The sequence below is a fragment of the Camelus dromedarius genome, chromosome 36, assembly GCF_036321535.1.
Source record: "Camelus dromedarius isolate mCamDro1 chromosome 36, mCamDro1.pat, whole genome shotgun sequence".
Lineage (NCBI taxonomy): Eukaryota > Metazoa > Chordata > Mammalia > Artiodactyla > Camelidae > Camelus > Camelus dromedarius.
The window spans coordinates 5,184,977-5,207,192 of NC_087471.1; the positions used below are offsets into that span (position 1 = coordinate 5,184,977).

A 22,216-nucleotide genomic window follows, 5' to 3' on the forward strand; every position below is an offset into this window, starting at 1 on the left:
ACCTAAATTTTTAATTTCTTGTGATTATTACATTGCTATATCCATAGATTATTCCTGTACTAAATTCTCTTCATAAGTCAAAATCAAAGCAGGTCATTTCAGTTCTTTGGCATCTAAAATGAGTTGTTTGAAAGTAGTCCTTTGTTCTAAGAACCTTATGTATTTGAATTTACATGGAAGATTATCCAAACTGTATTGTTAAGTTAAAAATCAAGTTGCTACATCTATCAAAAGTCATCAAATTGTACATCTGAAATATGTGTAGTTTACAGGAATCATATCACAAATGTTAAAAAATCAAGTTGCAATACAGTATATCTGGTATGATTATACATTTTGGGGGGAAATTAATAGTATTCACAAATTTAAGAAAAGCTTGAGGGAAAGTGGGTCTCTTTGAAAAATGGATTACAAACCATGTTCAATTTCTTCTTTTATAATATTTTTATTTTATAAGCACTATGTAACACTTTTAAAGCAAAACCATATTAAAGATTAAAGAAAAACAATGATTCAGTAAGAAAAGGGACAGAACATATGAACTGACATTTCACCAGAGAGATGATTTGGAAGGTAAATAAGTATTTGAAAATGTGTTTAACATCATTAGCCATCAGGGAAATGCAAATCATAACTGCAGTGAGCTATCAGTACACATGTATTGGAGTAACTAAAATTAAAAATAGTGAAAATACCAAATGCTAAGGATACAGAAAAACTATTCTTCATAAACTGTGTGTGGGAATGTAAAATGGTTGAGCTACTTCAGAGACTTTTTTGTCAGTTCCTTGTGAAACTAAGCATGCACTTATAAAATAAGACATGCCCTTTACCATGCCACGCTCTTGGGCATTTTCCCCAGAAAGTGAAAATTTAGGTTCACACCAAAACCAATTCATAGCAGCTTTACTTGTAGTAGCAAAAAAGTGGAAACAACCAAAAAGCGCTTCAACAGGTGAATGGTTAAACTATTACCTCCATGCAGTGGAATACTATTCAGCAATAAAAACAAATGAGCTGCTGATGCGCACACTAGCCTGGGTGGGTCTCAGGGGCGTTACACTTAATGAAAGATGTCAGTCGCAAAAAGTTGCTTGATAAAGTTCCATTTATATAGTATTTTCAAAATGACAGAGCTACAGTAGAAAATAGATTTGTGGTTTCCAGGGGACAGGGAAGGGGAAGGAGTGTGACTGTGATGGGACAGCATGGAATAGTTCCTTTTATTATGGTGATATGGAACAGTTCTGTGACTGATAGTGGTGGTAGCTATACAAATGTATAATGAGATAAAATTGCATAGAACCACACACACACAAATGAATACATGCAAAAAATGGTGAAAACTGAGTAAGGTCTGCAGTCTAGTTAACAACACCGTAACCAGTGCCAGTTCTGTACATGAAGTTCTATGTAAGTTTTGCGGCTTCCTTTGATTTTATGATTATTTCAAAGTAAGAAATTTATTTTTAAAAGATTATTTTTAATGCCACTAGGCCTTCATTACGAAGACCTTAAAGTTCTAACCTGTTAATCTAGTAACTCACTTGTAGGTCTGTCTCAAGCAATTTTAAATATAGAAGAATCTTTGTAGATGTTTATCCAGAATTATTTGTGAGAGTGAAACAATAGAACTGTTACTTGAAAAGTAAAAGACCCGTGAATTAATGTACCCTCCACTTAGTGAAATGGTATCATGCAACCATTAACATAGTTGAATGGTTTGATTAAAAATACTTTTAATTGAGTTTTCTACAATGTTGCATGCATTTAATAGACAGTGGTGAGTTAGACATAAACATAAGATATGTATTGATGAATAAAAGTATGTAAATAGGAAGCAAAAAATTATGAAATGATCTGAAATAAAATCTCTAACCTTATTTCAAAGCGCAACTTTGTGTTCTAAGTGCTTTATATGTATAAAGTCATTGAGTTCTCTTAACAACACTGTGAGTTAGGTGCGTTTTTCTGCCTCTGCTTTCGCATGGGGAAACTGAGGCACAAAGAGGTTAAGTAACTCGCTCAAAGTCTCACAGGCTAGTAAGTGGCAGAGTCAAGATTTGAACCCAGGCTTTGGCCCCAGGGTCTATAGTCAGTGTTGAACTGTTTCAGGTGTCCAGTGGTTTTTCATCACTTACTGCAGCAAGTTCTGCAGGATACTAATTGCCCAGAATGGTGATAGATGTTCAGTGAGCTAAAAGTGAAAAGGGAGGGAGGAGTCCGTGGTTCAATAAATTGGAGGTAAATGAAACTAAATATGTTTCTCTTCTTTAGCAGCCTGAGTGACAGTGTATGTTGTGAATCTCTAAGAAGGGGTTATAATATGCAGCATGGACTCAACTTTTTTGATGGTAGAACCATTGTCACCCCCTCATGACCTCTCAAGGGACCAGTGGTCCTGAGGAGTGCACTTTGAGTGACAGTGACTCACAGAAAAAAGTCCAGGTTCTAATCCTTGACCCACAGGGGAATTCATAACTGTCACTGCCTGTCTCAGCCTACAGTGACCATCTTCTGACCCTTTTTCATCTCCTTGCCCTCCCCATTCCCTGATCCGATTGTCCCCTGCATACCTCTGCCTGGGGTGTCACTCACTCCCCTGCCCAGGTGTCTCTGCCTGGCAGGTTGCTCCTTCAAGTGGCAGCTGCCTCTGTAAACTTCCCGTGATTCCTTACCCATGCCCACACGTGCTTTCCCTGGGTACCTTGTTGTGGCTCTGTTACAGAGGTCGCCTCTAGAGTACATTTGTCTGTAGTCCTTTCACCTCTTCATATTTAGTGTCTTCACCTTCAGGGCTGCCTTCTGATAGGTGGTTGTAATTTCTTCCTTCAGCTGGAAAGGACAAATACAAAGAATGTTGTACTGCTCCTCTGTAGACTATCTCCTAATAATGATGATACAAATTATTTTGATGATTAGAGGACCCTATTTTAAGGAATACAGTGAATTTTATTAATTTATTAATTATTAATTTTTTAATTAATTTTATTAAGTTGCTGTTTTAAATTTTATTTTTATCCTTTCTCTCTCTCTCTCTCTTTTTTTTTTTTTTTTGGTAATGTCAAAAAGAAAAGAGATGAGAGTCCTGTCTCTTACAAGAGACAACTGAGAGGCTTCTCGTGCTATATACCTGTGATCATAATCCAAAAGGATTTATTTGCACCCCCTACCCCTTTCATGTTGCTCTATGTATACACATATGATCCAAAAGCCTCTTGTCTGTTTCCACAGGCATGCCTTGTATCAGCAGAACAAAGAAAACTTCCAGGATGAGTGCACTAAGCTTCTGGTTGGCAATATTATTATAACCCGATACAACAATCGCACCTATCGTATTGATGATGTGGACTGGAATAAGACTCCGAAAGACAGCTTCACGATGTCCAATGGGAAGGAGATTACATTCTTGGAATACTACAGGTAGAGGGAAGAGGCTGGGCTTGGATGTGTGGGTGGCGGGGACGTAGCCCACCATTCTCTAGCAAGACCCTGAGCTCCGCCGTGGCACACAGCGGGACACTTCAAAAGTGATTGGATTGATAATGCACCCAAGATTGACCAGCTTGTTTGTGGAATTTGACCTGCATCTGCTGCCCTTAGAGTCTCGTTTCTTTTAGTACTTTTTGGAAGTTACTTCATAAATTAATCTCAGGGCTTTGAATTGTATTTCCTTTGCTGTTTTGGTTAGAAGTCTGGTTAAACAGATTAAATTCAAGTCATTAATCATTTGACTATCATTTTGCCTTTCTAGTTGCCTAAGCCCTTTAACCTAATGCAGTTTTAAACAAATTCTTTTCTGGATTATTAGCCTGTTTCTGCTCAAATTGCAACGTTAACGTGAGCCTGCTTTTTCCAGTTATAAATATGCTGTGTCGAGTTTCTGCTGAATACTTGACAGAGGGTACGGTGCACATTGTGTACCGTGGTCCTAGTTAAGAGACTCAGACTGTTGCAGTAAGAATGGTGATGCTGCTTTTGACATTTTTCCCTGCCTCTATCCTGCTTTAGCAAAAACTATGGGATCACAGTAAAGGAAGAGGACCAGCCACTGCTGATCCACAGGCCCAGCGAGAGACAGAATAACAAAGGGATGGTGAGTGGAGGGTGTCAGGCTTATACTTCCAGCATAAATTCTTCATCTGTCAGCCATTCCACACCTTCCTCATGGCCCTGGGGGCCTGGGGCTATGACTGCAAAGTGGTGGGGAAAGCTGGGCGGGGTTTTGTGTCTGCTTTAGCCTGAGGTGCTTTTGAAGTCAGTCCCCTTAAATGAGGAGGTAAACATCCATACAAGCGAGTTAGGTTAAGGAATAAGAATTTGCTGCTAAAGAAGATTAAAACACTGGGTCCATTAGGGAAGTTACAGACAGTTTAACAGAGCTAGGGGTGGGCAGTGCCTTGACACCTGACTCCTCTGTCATCAGTGTAGACTGAAGATCAGTAGGTAAGATGAGATGGAAGCACCAGGTGATAGGGTGTATTGTCTTAGCTTATCTGGGTGCCCAAGTGGAACAAGATTTTTTAGTTTTTCTAGTTTCTGCTCTCCTTTGGACAATTTGAATATCTTTCTCTTTACCTCGTGTAAGCTATAGTGACTTGAGGGGGGAAAGAGTGAAACAGTTGTAGTGTCTCCTGTCCTCTTCTCGGGGGTTTTGTGTTCTCTAGTATGCTGGTTATACTCCTGCAGGACCCGCTCTGGGCACGGCGGGTCGTGTACCTGTCAGAGGACACGATCCTCCTTTACTGCCTTACTTTTCCTCTCTGTTCTCACTTCAAAGCTGCTGAAAGGTGAAATCCTGCTGCTGCCTGAGCTTTCCTACATGACTGGAATCCCTGAGAAGATGAAGAAGGACTTTAGAGCCATGAAGGTAAGAAATTCCTGTTTTGAACCAAAGACCTTTTTGATAGATGCAGTTAGAACTGAGCCAGGCTTGCATCGTCACTTGGACAGGTCCATTTTTCCTCTCTGTAAAGCATCATCATATCCCTTCTCACACAGTTAAAAAGCCAATCAGAACTTACTTTGGAGGGGTGGTGGATATAGCTTCAGTGGTAGAGCGCGTGCTTAGCCATGCACAAGGTCCTGGGTTCAGTCCCCAGTACTTCCATTAACAAAAAACAAAAAACCTCCCCTTGGAAGGTTGTTAGAACAGTAGAACAACTGGATAATAAGGTTAAAGGAAACAAATAATTCTGTCGTTATCCTCACCAGTCAGATGGATGACATTAAACTGGTCATATAACCTTAAATGAAGTTCTTTGAGCGGACTGAATATTTCTAACATTTCTGTAAACCTTCAGTCAGTTTATTTCAAGGGATGGAGGAGATTATGTAGCAAAAAGTCAGCAAGTAAAGGATGAGATTAAAAGATACAAGTTCACTCTGTGGGGCTCAGAATGTCTTAAAGTCTTGTGTTGGGCGCATTCTCGTAAGAAATAGTTGGGAGGCAGAGATGTGTGCAGCAGGTGCGTCCAGACCCCCAGGGCTTCACCTCCACACTGCCTGCTCGGGGCTTCCTCCCAGTGCTGCTTTGCTGCCTCCCTCTCCCAGTCCTTGTCTGTCTTAGTTCCAAACCCCGGGGCTTGTCTCAGATGCCATGTATTATTTTTAGCAACATCATTTATTTCTATTTTTTGTGGGAGGGAGGTAATTAGGTTTTTTACTTATTTATTAATTTAATGGAGGTACTGGGGGTTCTGGGGGTTGAGCCCAGGACCCTGTGCTTGCTAAGCATGTGCTCTACCACTTGAGCTATACCACACCCCTTTTTAGCAACATCATAAAGAGCTGAAGTGAAGCTCAGAATTCCTGTAAGAGATTTTTTTCATGTTTACCTTCTGATACTTCTGCTTTTAATATGTAGGTCAAGGCTCCTTTCTTACAACTCCCAGTTGCCTAATGGTTTTATGATCACAGAGCTATCTTACATAGCCCCATAGACTCACTGACCCAAATGACTGCCACACTGGGAGCAACAGCTGTATGGTTCATTAGTCCCAGAAGAATAAAGAAAGAGCTCATTTATGTGATTCAGAATCTTCATACATACCTGTTAGTATTCATTCAACAATAAATATTGAGCACTTATTAGGGGCCACACAGTGGACGAAAAACATCTTATGGTGACATTAAATGGCTAGTATAATATGACGTTAAGTGTAAGACTGAATGTGTTTTTCCATTCTGTTATGTTTATCTAAATGCCTGGCACAGGACAGTGTTCCCCCCAGGTATTAAGTAGGTTTAATCAACCCCCCTTACATGGCGTTGAGAAAGAGAGTAAGACTTAGATGTCATGATGGAGAAAGAAATAATGGCATTTAAAATTCTTACTTTTATGATTAAAATTTTAACCTTATTCACATTCATGAGATTTTTTTTAACATTTTTTATTGATTTATAATCATTTTACAATGTTGTGTCAAATTTCAGTGTAGAGCACAATTTTTCAGTTACATTCATGAGATATTAAAGTTCTTGGAGATATTTTTAAATTTCTGCAGATTTCAATGGGAATGTTTTCTGTAAGTATGTTTTATGCATTGGGGTTTCTTTAACTTCATACTGAAGAAAGTAGTAGCTTAGTATCTCCATTGTAATTCTGTTTAGGATTTGACCCAGCAGATCAACCTGAGCCCCAAACAGCACCATAATGCTTTAGAATGCTTGCTACAGAAAATTTCAAAAAATGAGACCGCCAACAATGAGCTGACACGCTGGGGACTCTCTCTACAGAAGGATGTGCATAAGGTAAACCCGGAAATATGATGGGTAGGAAACAGCATTAACCAAGGATTTTAGAGCTTTGTAAGACTAGGTGATAGCTTCCTACATTCTTTATTTTGCAGTTTTTACTTTATTATTATACCTTTTGGGGGGTCCTAGTCATAATACTTGAATTTCCTTGACTTAATTTACAGGTATCTCTCAGATTTTCATCTGTATTTCCCAGAATTTGAGCTGTTAATTTCCAGATAGATAGTAAAAGGAATATTGACTTAAAATTTACCTCATTTTTAGTTTTCCAACCCAAATTGTTCTTGAAGTTCTGTATGTCTTGTTCCTTTCCTTTTCTTTTTTTCCCTCCCGAGTTTTTTTTTTCCCCCTTTCCCAGTAATTAACTTTTGTTTCTTTGAATATACTACTGTCATTCTTTCTGTAGGCTAAAGTCTCAGACTTAACACATTCTGATTTTCTCATGACCCTTTCTGTCTGCAGTTTTCCCAAGGCCACTCTGTTGTATTTTGTGCAGCGTGATTCATTGTGCAGAAGCCTCATGGGTGGTGGCGAAGTCCTTGGCCTTTGCGGTCAGCTTACTTGGCTTTGAATCTCAGTTCTACCACTTTCCATCTTGGTTACTTGCAGCAAATTGCTTAGCATCTCTTAGTTTCTTTATTTGTAAAATGATGATAATGATTGAGTTAAAAGAATTAAATGGTAAAATCTTTTGCATAATACCAAGTGCTCAGTAAATACTAGCTTTTATTACTGTTTACTTTTCTTTCTAGGTTATACCAAAATAATCAATTCTATTTTTTCTCTATTCTCTTGCACTCTGAACTGACTCCTCCTCTTTTTTGTTTTGTTTTGTTTTGTTTTTTTCTTTCTGAATTGACTTTTTAAAAATTGTGTCTGTTTTTTAATAAAAATAATGGATAGTCAATAAGGAAAATGTGGGTACTTTAGAAAAACATAAAGAAGGAAATAAAAGCATTAATAGTTTCATCACCCAAAGATAATGTCTTTGTGATTTGTTTTAGACATATAAAAGGTAATATTTTCAATGTATTTAATTTCCCTAAACTTTTTTTATATGAGGATGAATCTTTTCCTTATAAAATTATGATTAGACTATATATGGCTTTGTATTTTATTTTCATTTAATATTATGTCTTGAACATGTGATGTGTTCATGTCGTTAAACATTATTTGAAGATAAAGAAAACTTAAACCAAAGAAGAAAAAAGTTTATCTATAATCTTGCTTTACCAGAATAACCACTGTGAGCGTTTTGGTACATACCCTTCAGTGTTTTTGTCTTTGTATATGTCCATATACATATACTCACATGCAGTAAGTATTCAAATGGTTTCCTTTTTTCCTCAATTTTTTCAGAATTTTTTTTGTCATTTAATATTTTTCTAAATATTTTGATTACTACCAGATATTTCATTTTATTAATAATTTCCTGTTCTTTTACATTCAAATTGAATTTAGTACTTTCCTATTATAAATGGTGGTTCAGTGAACATCTTTATAACCAAGTCTTTGCATGTGTTATTTTCATAGTCAGATGAATGGAGGTGAATTGTTAGGTCAGGGGACATTTATGTTTTTAGTACTTTTATTATATGTTGCCAATTGCTGTCTAGAAAGTTTCAACCGTTTTTTACTTTTATAAGCATAGGGTGAATCTGATTCCTTCTGTTCTTGCTATTATGGTTATTGTTGTTATTTATGTTAGACTTTTATAATATTAAGAAAATCATTAAGGGGAGGGGATAGCTCAGTGGTAGAGTGCCTGCCTAGCATACGCAAGGTCCTGGGTTCAATACCCAGTACCTCCACTTAAAAAATATGTAAATAAACAAACCTAATAACCTCTTCCCCTAAAGAAAAAGATTTTTAAAAAATTAAAAAAAAGAAAATCATCAAAATTTTTTGATTATAGATAAAATAAGTATTTGTTGCTTTTTTAAGAAAGCAAGTAGAGCTCATAGTAAAAATCCTCCATAATTACCCTTCCCCCAGAGATAGTCTTTACTAAATGTGGACTCATTCAGTTTTTATAATGTATACATTACTATTTATTTTTTACAAAACAGGATTATATTAAATGCAATTAGAAAGTGATTTTTAATGATTGCAAAACATCTATCATTTTGATATGTCATCAACTTAGTTATCTTCCTATTTTTGGATATTTAGATCTAATTGATTTATTATTCTTGACTTTAATGTGGTCTTTCATTATCTTTATGCTTTTTTCCTGCTTTTGTATAAAGTATAATAGTAGTTTATGTTTAGCCTTATTAAGAAATTTTACCTTTAATCTACACTCAAGTTTCCCCTTAAAATATGTTTAAAGACTATTTTCATGTTCGCCTTGAAATTATAGGTATTTTACATGCATCCCTGGTTCTAAAGAGACAGTGTTTTCAAATCCCTTTCTTGGGAGACCATGTTGGAAGCTTCACTAATTAAAGAGCAGGGCCTATCAGAATTTCATCTGTGTGTGTCCAGGGTTTTATTGACATCGACTCTCATTGCTAGCAGTTGTATTTTTCTGCCATTCTCAGAAGTTGTAACAGGGACAGGTCTATACAGTGGCGTTAACCAGGCCTCAGAACAGAATCAGTGTTTTTCTAAATAGTGTTTGCAGATGGTTCATGTCATAGGTACTTTATTTCCTGTTTAGATTGAAGGACGTGTTCTGCCAATGGAGAGAATTAACTTAAGAAATACATCATTTATCACTTCTCAGGAACTAAACTGGGTTAAGGAAGTAACCAGAGACCTTTCCATCTTGACTGTAAGTGACTTGTGGGGTGGTAAAGAGAGGCCCAGTCTTCCTAAAAGTGTGGAAATTAGGAAGTAGGAATTATTTAGTGTCCTCTTCCAGAGAGGAAGTATCAACTGAATTCCCATCCTGAATTATTTGCTAACCAGGGGTCCGTTAAACAAAAGCAAGTTGATGAGTTGTTAGAGGTCAGCCCTTGCTTGACTATAGACTTCAGACAAGGAAATAAATTGATATGGTAATTCACACAGTGCCAGCCTGTTGCCCACTCTCCCTTGGTTCTTCCTTCCGTCGTTTCTCTTTCCTTCCTCTTTTCCCCTAGGGTTTCCATGAAAGAAGTAAAATTAAAACAGCCCCCCAGCAAAGCAACCAAAGAACAAAATGGTATATAATTGTTTTTAAATGTTTTTGGCTAACCTGGTCTCTGTGACCATGTATGAAGTACATACACTTGTTTCTAAAACTTTTTATTGAAATGTAATATATTTATATATTGTATTCTGATTGAATTGAATATATTTCATTGAATATAACATATTTTAATTAAAAGTACACTTGTAACTATATAGCTTGATGTATTTTCCCAAGTTAAATGAACGTATGTAATGAATGCTGAGGGTTGAGAAACAATTTTACCAGTGCCCCAGAAACTGCTCCATGCTCCTAGTTACCACCTACCTCTCACCCTTATACAGCCAGAGAACAGCCACTATTTTGACCTCTAACAGCACTGATTTATTTCAGCTGTTTTTGTACTTAATATATACAGGAAACCAAACAGTATATATTCTTTCATGTCAGGCTTCATTTTTTCAACCTTGTGTTGGTGAGTCTCATCCATATTCTTATGTATAGTTGGAGATCTTCGATTCGCATTGCTGTGTAGTATTCCATTGTAAGACTGTGTCACCGTTTACTTATGATACATGTCTATATTAGTAATAGCCATTAGGTAAGACAGGACTCAAGCAGAGAGAGTGAAAAGCAGTTTATTCTCCAGAATAACATCTCCTGAGTGTGAAATTGGAGTATTCAAGTTGTGGGAAGTACTAAAGATAGTTCATGGTTGTTCCTAGGTCCCCATGCATTTCTGGGCACTGTTTTACCCAAAGAGAGCAATGGATCAGGCCCGAGAACTGGTGACCATGTTAGAGAAGACAGCCGGCCCCATTGGCATGCACATGAGCCCACCAGCCTGGGTGGAACTGAAGGATGATCGCATAGAGACCTATGTCAGAACCATTCAGTCCATGCTGGGAGTTGAGGTAATAAATTAATTTCATTTGAGTAAATTAAAAAAAAAAAATTTATTTTGGGGGGGAGGTAATTAGGTTTACTTACTTATTTTTAGAGGAGGTACTGGGGATTGAACCCAGGACCTTGTGTATGCTAAGCACATGCTCTACCACTTGAGCTAGCCCCTCCCCTCATTTGAGTAAATTTTCAAGATGCCTTTTCTGACATACTTGAATACTTGATTCTAAAGTATCTTGGCTATTGGTCTGCTGTTGATGATGTCCAGGAACCTGTGTGTTAGTCATGTGCACATGAAATACTGAACCGACAAAGTAGTCTTCGTGCCCTTTGGTTGGTTTTGCTTGTCTCATTCTGTGTTGGCACTCTCTATAGCGTTCTGTTCCTCACGTAACTGGCTGAGAGAATAGCTGACTTAACTTCAGTTCGTTATCTATATAGAACACGTTGTGCTCAGAAAGCAGCTTCTTGGGCCAGGTACCGTCTTGCATGATTCAGTACTGAGCTGTCACAGTCCGGTCTGGCTTAAGATTCGTTTTGCTGCGGTGAAGAACTTGGCAGGAGGCCTATCAGCTTGGTCCTGATAGCTGAATGGGACCACTGGAGCTGAGCGGGTCACAGTATTCAGCAGCTCAGTGGTTCTGGGCTACAGCTCTTACCTGTCTGTACATAAAACAGAGGAAGAAGATTGAGGACGGAACGAAGTTTTTGGAAACAATTAATCCTTGAACTAAAGAGTCAGTTCTTGTGAGATCAGTACTCGAGATAGATTATCTTGGCATCATGCCTCTCTCTTTTGATCCACCACTCTGGGTGTGCCATCGGTAGCAGCACACTCCTGTTCTCTCTGTAATTTCCTCCTGGCTTCCCACGCCTTGGTACTCTGCCATGGCCTCCCTCTGGGCCTGATCATTGATGAATTCTGCTTTGTTTTCAAAAGAAAAACCCGGGTTAGTACATCATTTCCCTCATCTCACAACTTCGCATGTTATCTTTATGAGAGTGTACTGCCAGCAGCCAACAGTTTTCATGCAGCATGGATATGAGTTTCATTCATAATGTTTACTCATATTGGTCTTGTTATCTCTCTGCCATCTTCAGGGCATTCTGTTTTATTATTCTCTTTGTTTAGGGGTCATAAACTCAGATGTCTACAGGAGCCAGATGAGTAACACAAACAAGTGAAGTGGGCGAGGAGGGGACTGTGCTGAACTAGAGAGTAAACCCCATGACTGCAGACAACAGCCCAGCATTGTCAAATTGAGTTTTAATTTGTTTGTTTTTCAATAGAAGCCAAAAATCTAGATTTGCATGTGTGTGTACCTCCCTCTGTTGAGGTGTTAATTTAACAGAGACTTGTAAATCATTATAGGGACTAAAAAACCACATCTGTTTCCTAGATCATCCTGTAGGCTCCCAGCATGCAGCCTGCATTCTACGTGACTTTGGAAGTTCTTTGATGTGATTGCTGGAATATGTGTCCTCTGAGACGTCTTAATCTAAAACTAATCTTGACTTGGAATAGTATACTGTTGGTTTCCATTTCTGGCATAAAGGGTTGACAACTTTATTCCACTTGTGCGCCACTTTTCTTTATTCAGAATTTGAAAGATCCTCCTTTTTTAATATTAGAGCTCTTAAGCAGTGAGCAGTAGAAGATGCTGATACGAGATACACTGCTTACAATATCATTCTGTCTCCTAACTAGAGTTAGGATTTGGCAGCCTTATGAATTGGGCAATAGCATCATTTCCTCTGCATTTGGCTCTGAAGCCTTTCTTCTGGTGTTGCATTCCGTGTTTCCTCATTTAAAGTTCTGTGGCAGGAATGTAATAAATTTACTAAAGAGAGTGGTAAAAAGCATTGTAGGGAATTGAAATCATCAGATAATAAGAAACCTTTGCATATTTTTAAGCGTAGTTCTTTTCCAGGCATCTTAAGTCTCCTAGTAAATAAATCAGGTAATCAGGATCAGCTAGGTAATTTATGGAAACATACTACATAGCTATGCAAAGAAACCTGGAACCCAGCAAATGTCCACTCAGGTTCAAGGACCTTTTTCTGTGTTGGAATGTCCACCATCTTTATTTCAGTCCCCGCTCTACCCTGAAGGTCTTGTGGCTTTACAGACTCTCCAGCTACCCCTGAATGGAGCCCTACCAAGGTCCCCTGAGTTCCAAAGCCAGACTTACATGTACTTTGTCTCCTCAAGGGGAAGATACAGATGGTTGTTTGCATCATCATGAGCACACGTGACGATCTCTATGGGGCCATAAAAAAGCTGTGCTGTGTGCAGACTCCCGTGCCTTCGCAGGTGAGTGGGAGTTGGGCAGGAGGCGCAGGTGGAAACTCTAGCCTCCCCTGAGGCTTGGGAAAGAGGGGTACATGTGTTCAGAAAGACTAACGTAACTATTAGAAGCGCGTGTATGTAGTCCCACCTGGTGAAGCCTGCCCTATTAGCGTAACCTGGCGAAGGCAGAAGCCTTTTGTAAATGCTGCTTTCGTGTTCCCAGATGAGTGCTTTGGCTTGTTCAGAGGTGAGCTGCCAGGTGGTTTCACGTGACTGGGTTCTGAGCGTATAGGCTTCACTTTGAAAGGGGAATGCTGGTTTTCCTATGGAGGTTAAAAATTATTTTTAGTCTGCATGAGATGGTTTTGAAAGTTTTTGTTGGTTGTTTTTGGTTTTGGTTTGTGTTGTGTGTGCGCACATGCTTGACTAGAAACTAGAATTAGAACTATTAGTGTAAAGTGTGTTACCTGCAAACGAGAGTTTCTCAAACAAATGTAGTATTCGCTTCAGAATTGTTTGCATTGTCTGAGAGGTTGACAGTGGCCTCCTTTCCCACACCTTTTGGTCCCTCCATTATAGGTCATCAACGTCCGAACCATTGGTCAGCCCGCCAGGCTTCGGAGCGTGGCCCAGAAGATTTTACTTCAGATTAACTGTAAATTGGGTGGTGAGCTCTGGGGAGTGGATATTCCTCTGGTGAGTGATGCAGGATACGTCTTCATTCGGTTCTGCTCTCCAGAGAGTCCTGCCTCGCTTCTTTCCTAGTTTTCCTTATTCTCAGTGCTTCATAGGCTTATTGTTTCTGTGTAGCCCACAAGCTGAGAATGGTTTTCACATTTTAAATGGTTGAAAAAAATAAAACCAAGACTAGTATCTCCTGACACATGAAAACTGTATGAAATCAGCTTTCAGTGTCCTTCAGTGCGGTTTTATTGGGACGTAGCCACACTCCTCTACGTTCTGTCTGTGGCTGCTTGTGTGCTGTGATGGCAGAATTGGATGGTTCCTCCAGGGCCCGTGCGACTCACAGGGCCTAAGATATTGACTCTCTAGTGCGCTACAGAAAGTTTACCAGTCGCTGGCCGGGGCCTCTGACTTAGTGTTTAAAAAGTGTCAAGTTGTTTAAGCTCTTTCTCTTCCTTTCCCAGAACTTACTTTCATATGTTGCTTTGGGGTTGAGGTAGCAATTAAAGATGGGGTGATGGATTGCTTGGGCGTCTTGGTTTGCTTTTGTTTTCTAACCCAGAAACAATTAATGGTGATCGGAATGGATGTTTACCATGACCCCAGCAGAGGCATGCGCTCCGTGGTCGGCTTCGTCGCGAGCATCAATCTGTAAGTGCTACTCCTGGCTCCGCTGTGTTTGGTTTCCTTATTTTAATACCTGATCTTATTGTAAAGCCAGCAAATCTTTTGAATATTGCATATTGTAGTAAAATTATGCTTTTATGAATTAGAATAAAAATATGCTTCTACATATTAGGTAAAAGTATACTAAATTCCTTCCTTCTCTACCTTCCTGTGATGTTAATTTGTGCAGTCTATTTATGAAACTCATCACATGGGTAAGTTTGTTCCGTGACTGCAGTGTAATCTCTTTCAGAATGGGGTCTGTGTCTTGGTGGTGGTGTTTTATTCCCCCCAAGAAGTGAGGGGTTTTATTTACTTGTTTGTTTTTTCTGATTGTAAAATACACTCATGCAAAGTGAAATTTCTTCATGGTCCATCTTTTATTAACCACCACCTAAGGTTTGATGTATGTATATATATTTGAGATACTCTTTTATGCGTGTATTAACACGTATAGGTAGCCGATGTATATACACACACACCCGCCATATTACTGTGTATACTGTTCCTCATCTTCTTAAACTGTACATTTTCCCGTATCAATACCAATAAATCCCAACCAATTCTTTTTAACTGCTGCATGGGATTTATTATACGCTACAGCACTATTTATTTAACTAGTCCTCTGTTGGTGGATATGTAGGTTGTTAAATTTTTTCAATTATAAGTAGTTTTGTAGCAAATATCCAGTTATTTTTATTTTTACAGTCTGTGGATGGCTTACATATATCTTTTTCCTTCATCAATGTGTGTTTTTATATGTAACATAAAGGAATTTGCTAGTACTTGTTGTTTGGTGCATAGAGAAGCCTGTGTGTGCTGACATCAGACTGTGGGCCTTCCTCTGTGAATGTATGTTCATCTTTCTCTCGTTCTCTCTCTCTCTTCACCGCCTCTGCCCCAGCACCCTTACAAAATGGTATTCCCGAGTGGTGTTCCAGATGCCGCATCAGGAGATTGTGGATAGCCTGAAGCTGTGCCTGGTGGGCTCCTTAAAAAAGTTTTATGAGGTGAGGAGAACAGCAATTCTGAAGTATCACGGTTTTAAGGACTGCCTTCCTGACCCTTTTAGGAGAAAGTCCGATTTAGTGGAAGGGATCCCAAATCGAAGGTGAGTTTCCTAAACAGACTGACGGGCAGCTCAAAAGGACTGTATTTGGGCTTCTGCTTGTACAGAGCAGCTTAAAGGGCTCAGTGCTTCGATTTGGTTTGGTAAGTGATGATTATTTGCCAGGTTCTCAGTCTGGTGCCTATATGTATAACCTTCAGTCCCTTATTATGGAAGTTAGGGTAAATTTCAGTAATTAAAGCTGCTTATTCATTTTTTCATCTTTTTTGGCTGTCATGAGGCACTGCCTCTTTTCATTTAGGTTCAAGACAAATGCCTCCTCGAAAATTACCCCTAGAACAGCAAAGAATGCTAACCATGGGGAATTGCTGTCATTAAGCTGATATTGGGTCTGGAACAATGAGCAAGCAAGGTACTGGTTTTTGCCTTGGCCAGTACATCAAAGGAAGCACTGATAAGTGGCTTTCATTTCTTAGGGTCAGAGTTGGCCCTTTGCATAGAGATTAAACAGCAAGAAATTTAATGATTTTGCATGATTAAGGTCAGTCTCTAGAACTCCACCTTGTTTCTTTTTAGAATAACATTTCCTACAGTATCCTTCAAATAATTTGATACTGTTCCAATATTAGAGACTATGTAAGCCAGAATTTTTGTCTTTAACGAGGTCTGTGTGATATACTACTTTGTCACCGAGTTCTACCACAGCTTCCTTCTTGTTACTGTTTTCCTGCAAAGTTCTGTCTTTTAGGCCCTGGCTCAGAGGTTACTTCTGTGAGGCTTTCTCATTTTCCCTCCACTGCTCCATCCCTTAGCTAGACATTTCTTTATGCTCCTTTCCCAAGACCTTTTGTTTACATTATGTAAAGTGAATACCATATTCTGCCTTTTATTATTTGTTTGTATGCGTATTTACCTCTGTCTCTGGATTGTAAATTACTTGAGCACTGATTAGTTATTGACGGCTGTGTCCCTAAAACTTAGTGACATGCAGGGAGCATTTGTGATGTTCACTGTCAGGAAGTTGGACAGGGCACAGTGGGCTCCAGTTCCTCTCCTTGTGAGCCTCTTCCTGCAGTCTTTTCACATGAGCTGGTCTGGGCTTCCTCACAACATGACGGCTGTGGCTGGGTTCAGAGCCTGCGCATTCCAAGAGACTGAGAGAGCCAGGTGGAAGATGGGTTGCCTTGCATACCGTAGCCTTAAAAGTCACGAAGTATCACTCCCACTGCATTCTGTTTGTTGAGCAGCATCGTCGTGAATGTGCCTAACATTTGGAGGAGCCAGTGTAGCATAGGGTTGGAGTTAAAGAGACAACTAGTCTGCTCTATAAAGCCATTAAATTTTCATATTTTTGTACTAATTACTCGTTTCTCCCTGCTGTTATAAGGCACTGTTTGTACCTTGCAATAAACTTATGCAGAACTTCCTAGCATAGAAGTTAGCTGGCGATTAGCTAACCCTTTTCTCTCCCAGGCCAGTAATTTGTCTGTCAGTATTACACCCTGAGGAGACTTTAACCCAGTTTCCCAATATATTTGCTTATCAATGTCAGTATTATCATAAGACTTGTTTACATGATATAGTTGAATCTTACCAGCAAGGTTAGTCAGCCACATCACGCCGTAGTGTGGCAGAGGTACAACCTCAAATGTAAGAATCAACAGCAGCGCACGCCTGAAGCCCACTCAGGAAGGAGTAGTTAGTTCACTTCACCATCATCCTGGGTGACCAGAACATCTCCCAGAGCTGTGCCACGCAGGTTTGCAGGCTTCCGTTCAACACTGTCAGGTTCTAAAAGCAGGACTAGTCTCAGCAGCGTGGCTTCGCCACGTCAGGCACCTGGTATACTTGAGCCAACAGACAACATCATCTCTTGCTCTGAGCTGCTTTTGAGGCACCAGTGTAACATTGGATTTTCCTCATTGCACAGCCATTTATTCATTTCCTCATCCTCAGCTACCATTACCCAAATTTTTCTATGTTTAAATAGGGCGTTACGTTTAGCCACTGTGCTGGTCTAGGTTGCTGCCAGGGATGCTGGTCTAGCAAGTGCCTCCTCCTCAGTCCACTGCCATTCACGTGGGGTCGGATTACACAGGTACAGAACTAGTGGGCCCTCTCCCCGCCTCGGCAACAGACATGAGAGTTATGGAGTTAAAATATACACATAATAGGTGGCCCAGAGAGGGTAGGGGGCAGAAAAGACATTCTAAAAGTGATAAAAGACATCAAGTCACAGTTCATGTATAACTGAAAAATTGTGCTCTACACTGGAATTTGACACAACATTGTAAAATGACTATAACTCAATAAAAGTTAAAAAAAAAAGACATCAAGTCACAGATACAAGAAATCCAACAAATTCCAAGCAAAATGTAAAAAGAAAAGTACACTTAGGCACATTATAATAAAACTGTTGAAAGTAAGGACAAATATATATACATATTAAGATGAGTCATAGGAAAATGAAAGAGAGGTTACCTTCAAAGGAGCAACAAATGGACTAATAGTAAACAAAAGAAACAGTCTAAACCACAAGATAATAAAATAATAGCTACAAATGGCTGAAAGAAAATAGCTACCAACGTGGAATCCAGTATCCACTAAAAATAACTTTAATAGATGGAAAAGGACACTCCTTGGCAAATAAAAAATTGAGACTCTGTTACCAGCATATCTGTGCTAAAGGAAAATACTACAGACCATTTTTCATCTAGAAGGAAAATTACCCCAGAAAGAAACTTAGAAATGGTTACAGGAATATATATACGAATAAAAGAGGCAAAAATGGGGATAAATTAAAATGAATGCATACCATCTAAAATAATGTTTTGAGTGGGTATATATTTGTATATGTGTATATAAATTTTATGACGATAGCATATATATATCTGGAAGAAGTAAATGAAATTCCAATGCTTTTAGTTCCTTGAATTTTGAGGAAAAGGTAAAAGTACTAATTTATATTACACTTTAATACCCTAAAAAGCTGTGGTGTAATTTCTAGGGTAGCCACGGAAAGAATAATGAAAGAATATGTAACTATCAGGATGAGAGAAAATAAAATTTAAAAAAAATTTTAAAAAGGAAGAAAAGAATGTAGAACAAGGAAGGCAAATAAAATAAATAACAAGCAAAATGTTATGCTAAGTGAAAGAAGCCAGTCACAAAAGACCACATATGATTCCATTCCTATGAAGTGTTCAGAATGGGGGAATTGATGGAAACAGAAAATAGATTAGTGGTTGCTTAGGGCTAAGGTGGGGAGAGAATAGGAGATGGGTAGGTGGTGATAGCTTAAGAGTATGGGGTTTCTTGCTGAGATGATGAAAATGTTGTAAAATTGATTGTGAGGGGGCAGTGGGTATAGCTCAGTGGTAGAGTGCATGCTTAGCATGCATGAGGTTGTGGGTTCAATCCCCAGTACCTCCATTTTAAAAAAAATTGATTGTGGTGATGGTTGTATGTATCTGTGAATGTACTACAAGCCATTGAATTTTATACTTTAAATTGGTGAATTATGTGGTATGTGAAGAACCATCCTGAAATTTGAGAATTGTAAAATGTAATAAATGAAGGGACTTAACATCAGATTTGATTAGGCAGAAGAAATGACTGGCAGATTTGAAGATTAGGTCAATGGAATCTTGAGGAAAAGAAAGAAGAAAAAAAAAAAAAAAAGAAGAAAAATTAATAGAGACTCAGAGATCTGTGAGACACCATTAGCCATACCAGTATATACATAATGTGATTCCCAGAAGGGGAGTGATGAGAGAGAATAGGAAAGAAAGAACATTGGAAAAAAATAATAGTAAAAAAAATTCTTAATTGATGGATAAGAGTAATCAATTCATCCAAGAAGTCCAATGAATACTAAATAGGAAAAACTTATACCCACACATAGATACACCACAGTAAAACTGCTACAAGACAAAGATGAAGACGGCATCTTGAAAGCACCAAGAGAAAGCCACTCATGTTCAAGGCATCTTTAATGAGATTAAGAGCTGACTTCTCATTAGAAATTATGGAGACCAGAAGGCAATGGAATGACATATTCCAAATGATGGAAGAAGGTTGATAAGAATTATATGTGTGTGTGTGTATGTGTATATATATATATATATATATATATATATACAAACTACTGTTCAGAAATGGAGAAATCTTGTAATATTATACTCAGTGAAAGAAGACATAAAAAGCCACGTATTATATTCTTCCATATCTATGAAATGTCCAGAATAGGCAAATTTGTAGAGACAGAAAAGAGATACTAGTTTCCAGAGAATGAGGATGCTGGCAGGAATGAGGAGTATGCTAATGGGTACAGGGTTCTTTTGGGGGTGATGAAAATATTATGGAATTAGGTAGTGTTGATAGGTATATAAATTTGTGAATAAGCTAAAACCACTGAATTACATACTTTAAAATGGTAAATTTTATTTATATAAATTTTTTTTTAAAAAATGGAGAAAGACATTCTCAGATGAACAAAAACTGGGAGAATCTGTCACTAGCAGACCTGTCCTACAAGAAATACTTAAAGGAATCCTTCAGGTAATGACACTAGACAGTACCACTGGAAAAGGTAACTATATAGATAAATATAGAAGAGAGCAAAAGTACGTTTTTTGTAACTTTTACTCCATGTCTTAAGAGACAGCTGCATAAAGCAGTAAGGATAAATCTAAGTGGATGATGTATAAAGATGTAATTCGTTTTATATATTTTTTTATTGACGTATAGTCAGTTTACAATGTTGTGTCAATTTCCAGTGTACAGCATAATGCTTCAGTCACACATGAGCATACATATATTCATTTGCATATTCTTTTTCACCATAAGTTACTACAAGATATTGAATATAGTTCCCTGTGCTATACAATATGAACTTGTTTATCTATTTTATATATATTAGTATCTGCAAATCTCAAACTCCCAATTTATCCCTTCCTACCCGCTTCCCCCTCCCCCGTAACCATAAGTTTGTTTTCTTGTGTCTGTGAGTCTGTTTCTGTTTTGTAAATAAATTCATTTGGCTTTTTTTTTTAATTCTACATATAAGTGATATCATATGGTATTTTTCTTTCTCTTTCTGGCTTACTTCACTTAGAATGACAATCTCTAGGTCCATCCATGTTGCTGCAAATAGCATTATTTCATTCTTTTTTGTGGCTGAGTAGTATTCCATTGTATAAATATACCACGTCTTCTTTATCCAGACATCTGTTGGTGGACATTTAGGTTGTCTCCATGTCTTGGCTGTTGTAAATAGTGCTGCTGTGAACATTGGGGTGCAGGTGTCTTTTTGAATTAAGCTTCCCTCTAGGTATGTGCCCAGAGCCTTTGGAGGAAGCATGGCCCTGCTGATATATTGATTTTGAACTTCTACCTTCCAGAACTATGAGAGAATAAATTACTGTTTTAAACAACCCACTTTGTGGTTGTTACAGCAACCCTCAAAAAGAATTCAACAACTAAGTTGTGCAAGACTGGCTCAGCATTTGAAAATCAGTTAATGTGGTCTAGCACATCAGTAAGCTAAAGAAGAAAAATCCTATCACATTAATAGGTGCAGAAGAAGCATTTGATGAAAGTCAACTCCCATCAAAAACTCCCAGCAAACTAGCAGTATAGGGACGACTTCATAACCTTAATACTGAACATTGACAAAAATCCTGCAGCTAACCTTATACTTAACTGTGAGAAGCTAGACATTTTTACCCTAAGATCAAGAACAACTATTTCTTCTCTCATCACTCCTGTTCAGCATCATACTGAGAGTCTTAGCTAACACATGTCAGAAGTTAAAACTGAGAACAATTTAAATGTCTTTAAAATTTACTTGGTAACTCAGTACATGTTAATAAGATAAATAACATTTTAAATTAAAGATAACTATCAAAATGTTTGATGATGTTTTGCATTTTGGTGAATGGCTTTAATGGTTGGGGTAATAAAAGGCAAGTAAATATTCTACATTTAATTTATTGCAATGTCACACACATCATTTACTCTCTGGAAAATTCTGCGGGATATTTGTGAGAGAATTAGAGTGAAAATGGCAGGTAGTGTAGTAGCAGTACCATGAAAATAGTTTTGACTTTGTGAATTCCCTAAAATATCTCAGGGACTCCTGGGTAGAGAAGGGTTGGAGCCCAGAGCACATGTTGGGAACCACTGCTCCAGCGCATACCATTCATCCGAGTTCCTAGACCATATCTCCAGTTTTCTGCGTGGCCCTTCTACTTGGGTGTCTCACAGGCTACTAAAAGCTAACGTGTGAGCCTGAGTGCCATTGTTGCCTTTCCTGTGCATGTGAAAAAACCACACTACATTCTTGACGCTTGCCTTAGCTGTATCTTGCATGGTTAGTAATCACTTGATGTTGAGTTCATCTGTCATTTGGCCTGAGCTTTAAGAAGATTGAACTCAGCCCCTGTGGCTGCTGGTGTGGCCCTGGTGTGGCTGCAACTGCACATTGCTAGACTGGTCTGACTAGTGTTTGACCCTGGAGCCAGAAGGAAGTGGGCCAAGGTATTGCCTTTGGAATCAAAAGTTGCAGGCAGCTGGCTTTAGAATGTGTGAGAGTATAGGGTCTTTGTGCTTTTCACGTCCACCTTCACTTCCCTTTTCTCAGCAGAATTGGGAGGATATTGGAGTGGAGAGTTATCTCGAGCAAGGAATTATTTTGGGAAAACTTTCAGACTTCAGCCTGCCCTTTCTC

At 38.5% G+C, this 22,216-nt stretch overlaps 1 protein-coding gene across 1 annotated transcript in view; it reads left to right on the top strand.

Moving 5' to 3' along the window:
- PIWIL2 (piwi like RNA-mediated gene silencing 2) overlaps window positions 1–22,216 on the top strand; it is a 54,572-nt gene that overhangs the window by 25,585 nt on the left and 6,771 nt on the right. The window contains exons 11-20 of the mRNA XM_010996080.3: window positions 3,235–3,423; window positions 4,012–4,096; window positions 4,781–4,870; window positions 6,613–6,753; window positions 9,422–9,535; window positions 10,600–10,788; window positions 12,990–13,091; window positions 13,647–13,763; window positions 14,314–14,402; window positions 15,322–15,427. Coding sequence (XP_010994382.1) covers window positions 3,235–3,423; window positions 4,012–4,096; window positions 4,781–4,870; window positions 6,613–6,753; window positions 9,422–9,535; window positions 10,600–10,788; window positions 12,990–13,091; window positions 13,647–13,763; window positions 14,314–14,402; window positions 15,322–15,427 — 1,222 coding nt within the window. The remainder of the gene's footprint in view (window positions 1–3,234; window positions 3,424–4,011; window positions 4,097–4,780; window positions 4,871–6,612; window positions 6,754–9,421; window positions 9,536–10,599; window positions 10,789–12,989; window positions 13,092–13,646; window positions 13,764–14,313; window positions 14,403–15,321; window positions 15,428–22,216) is intronic.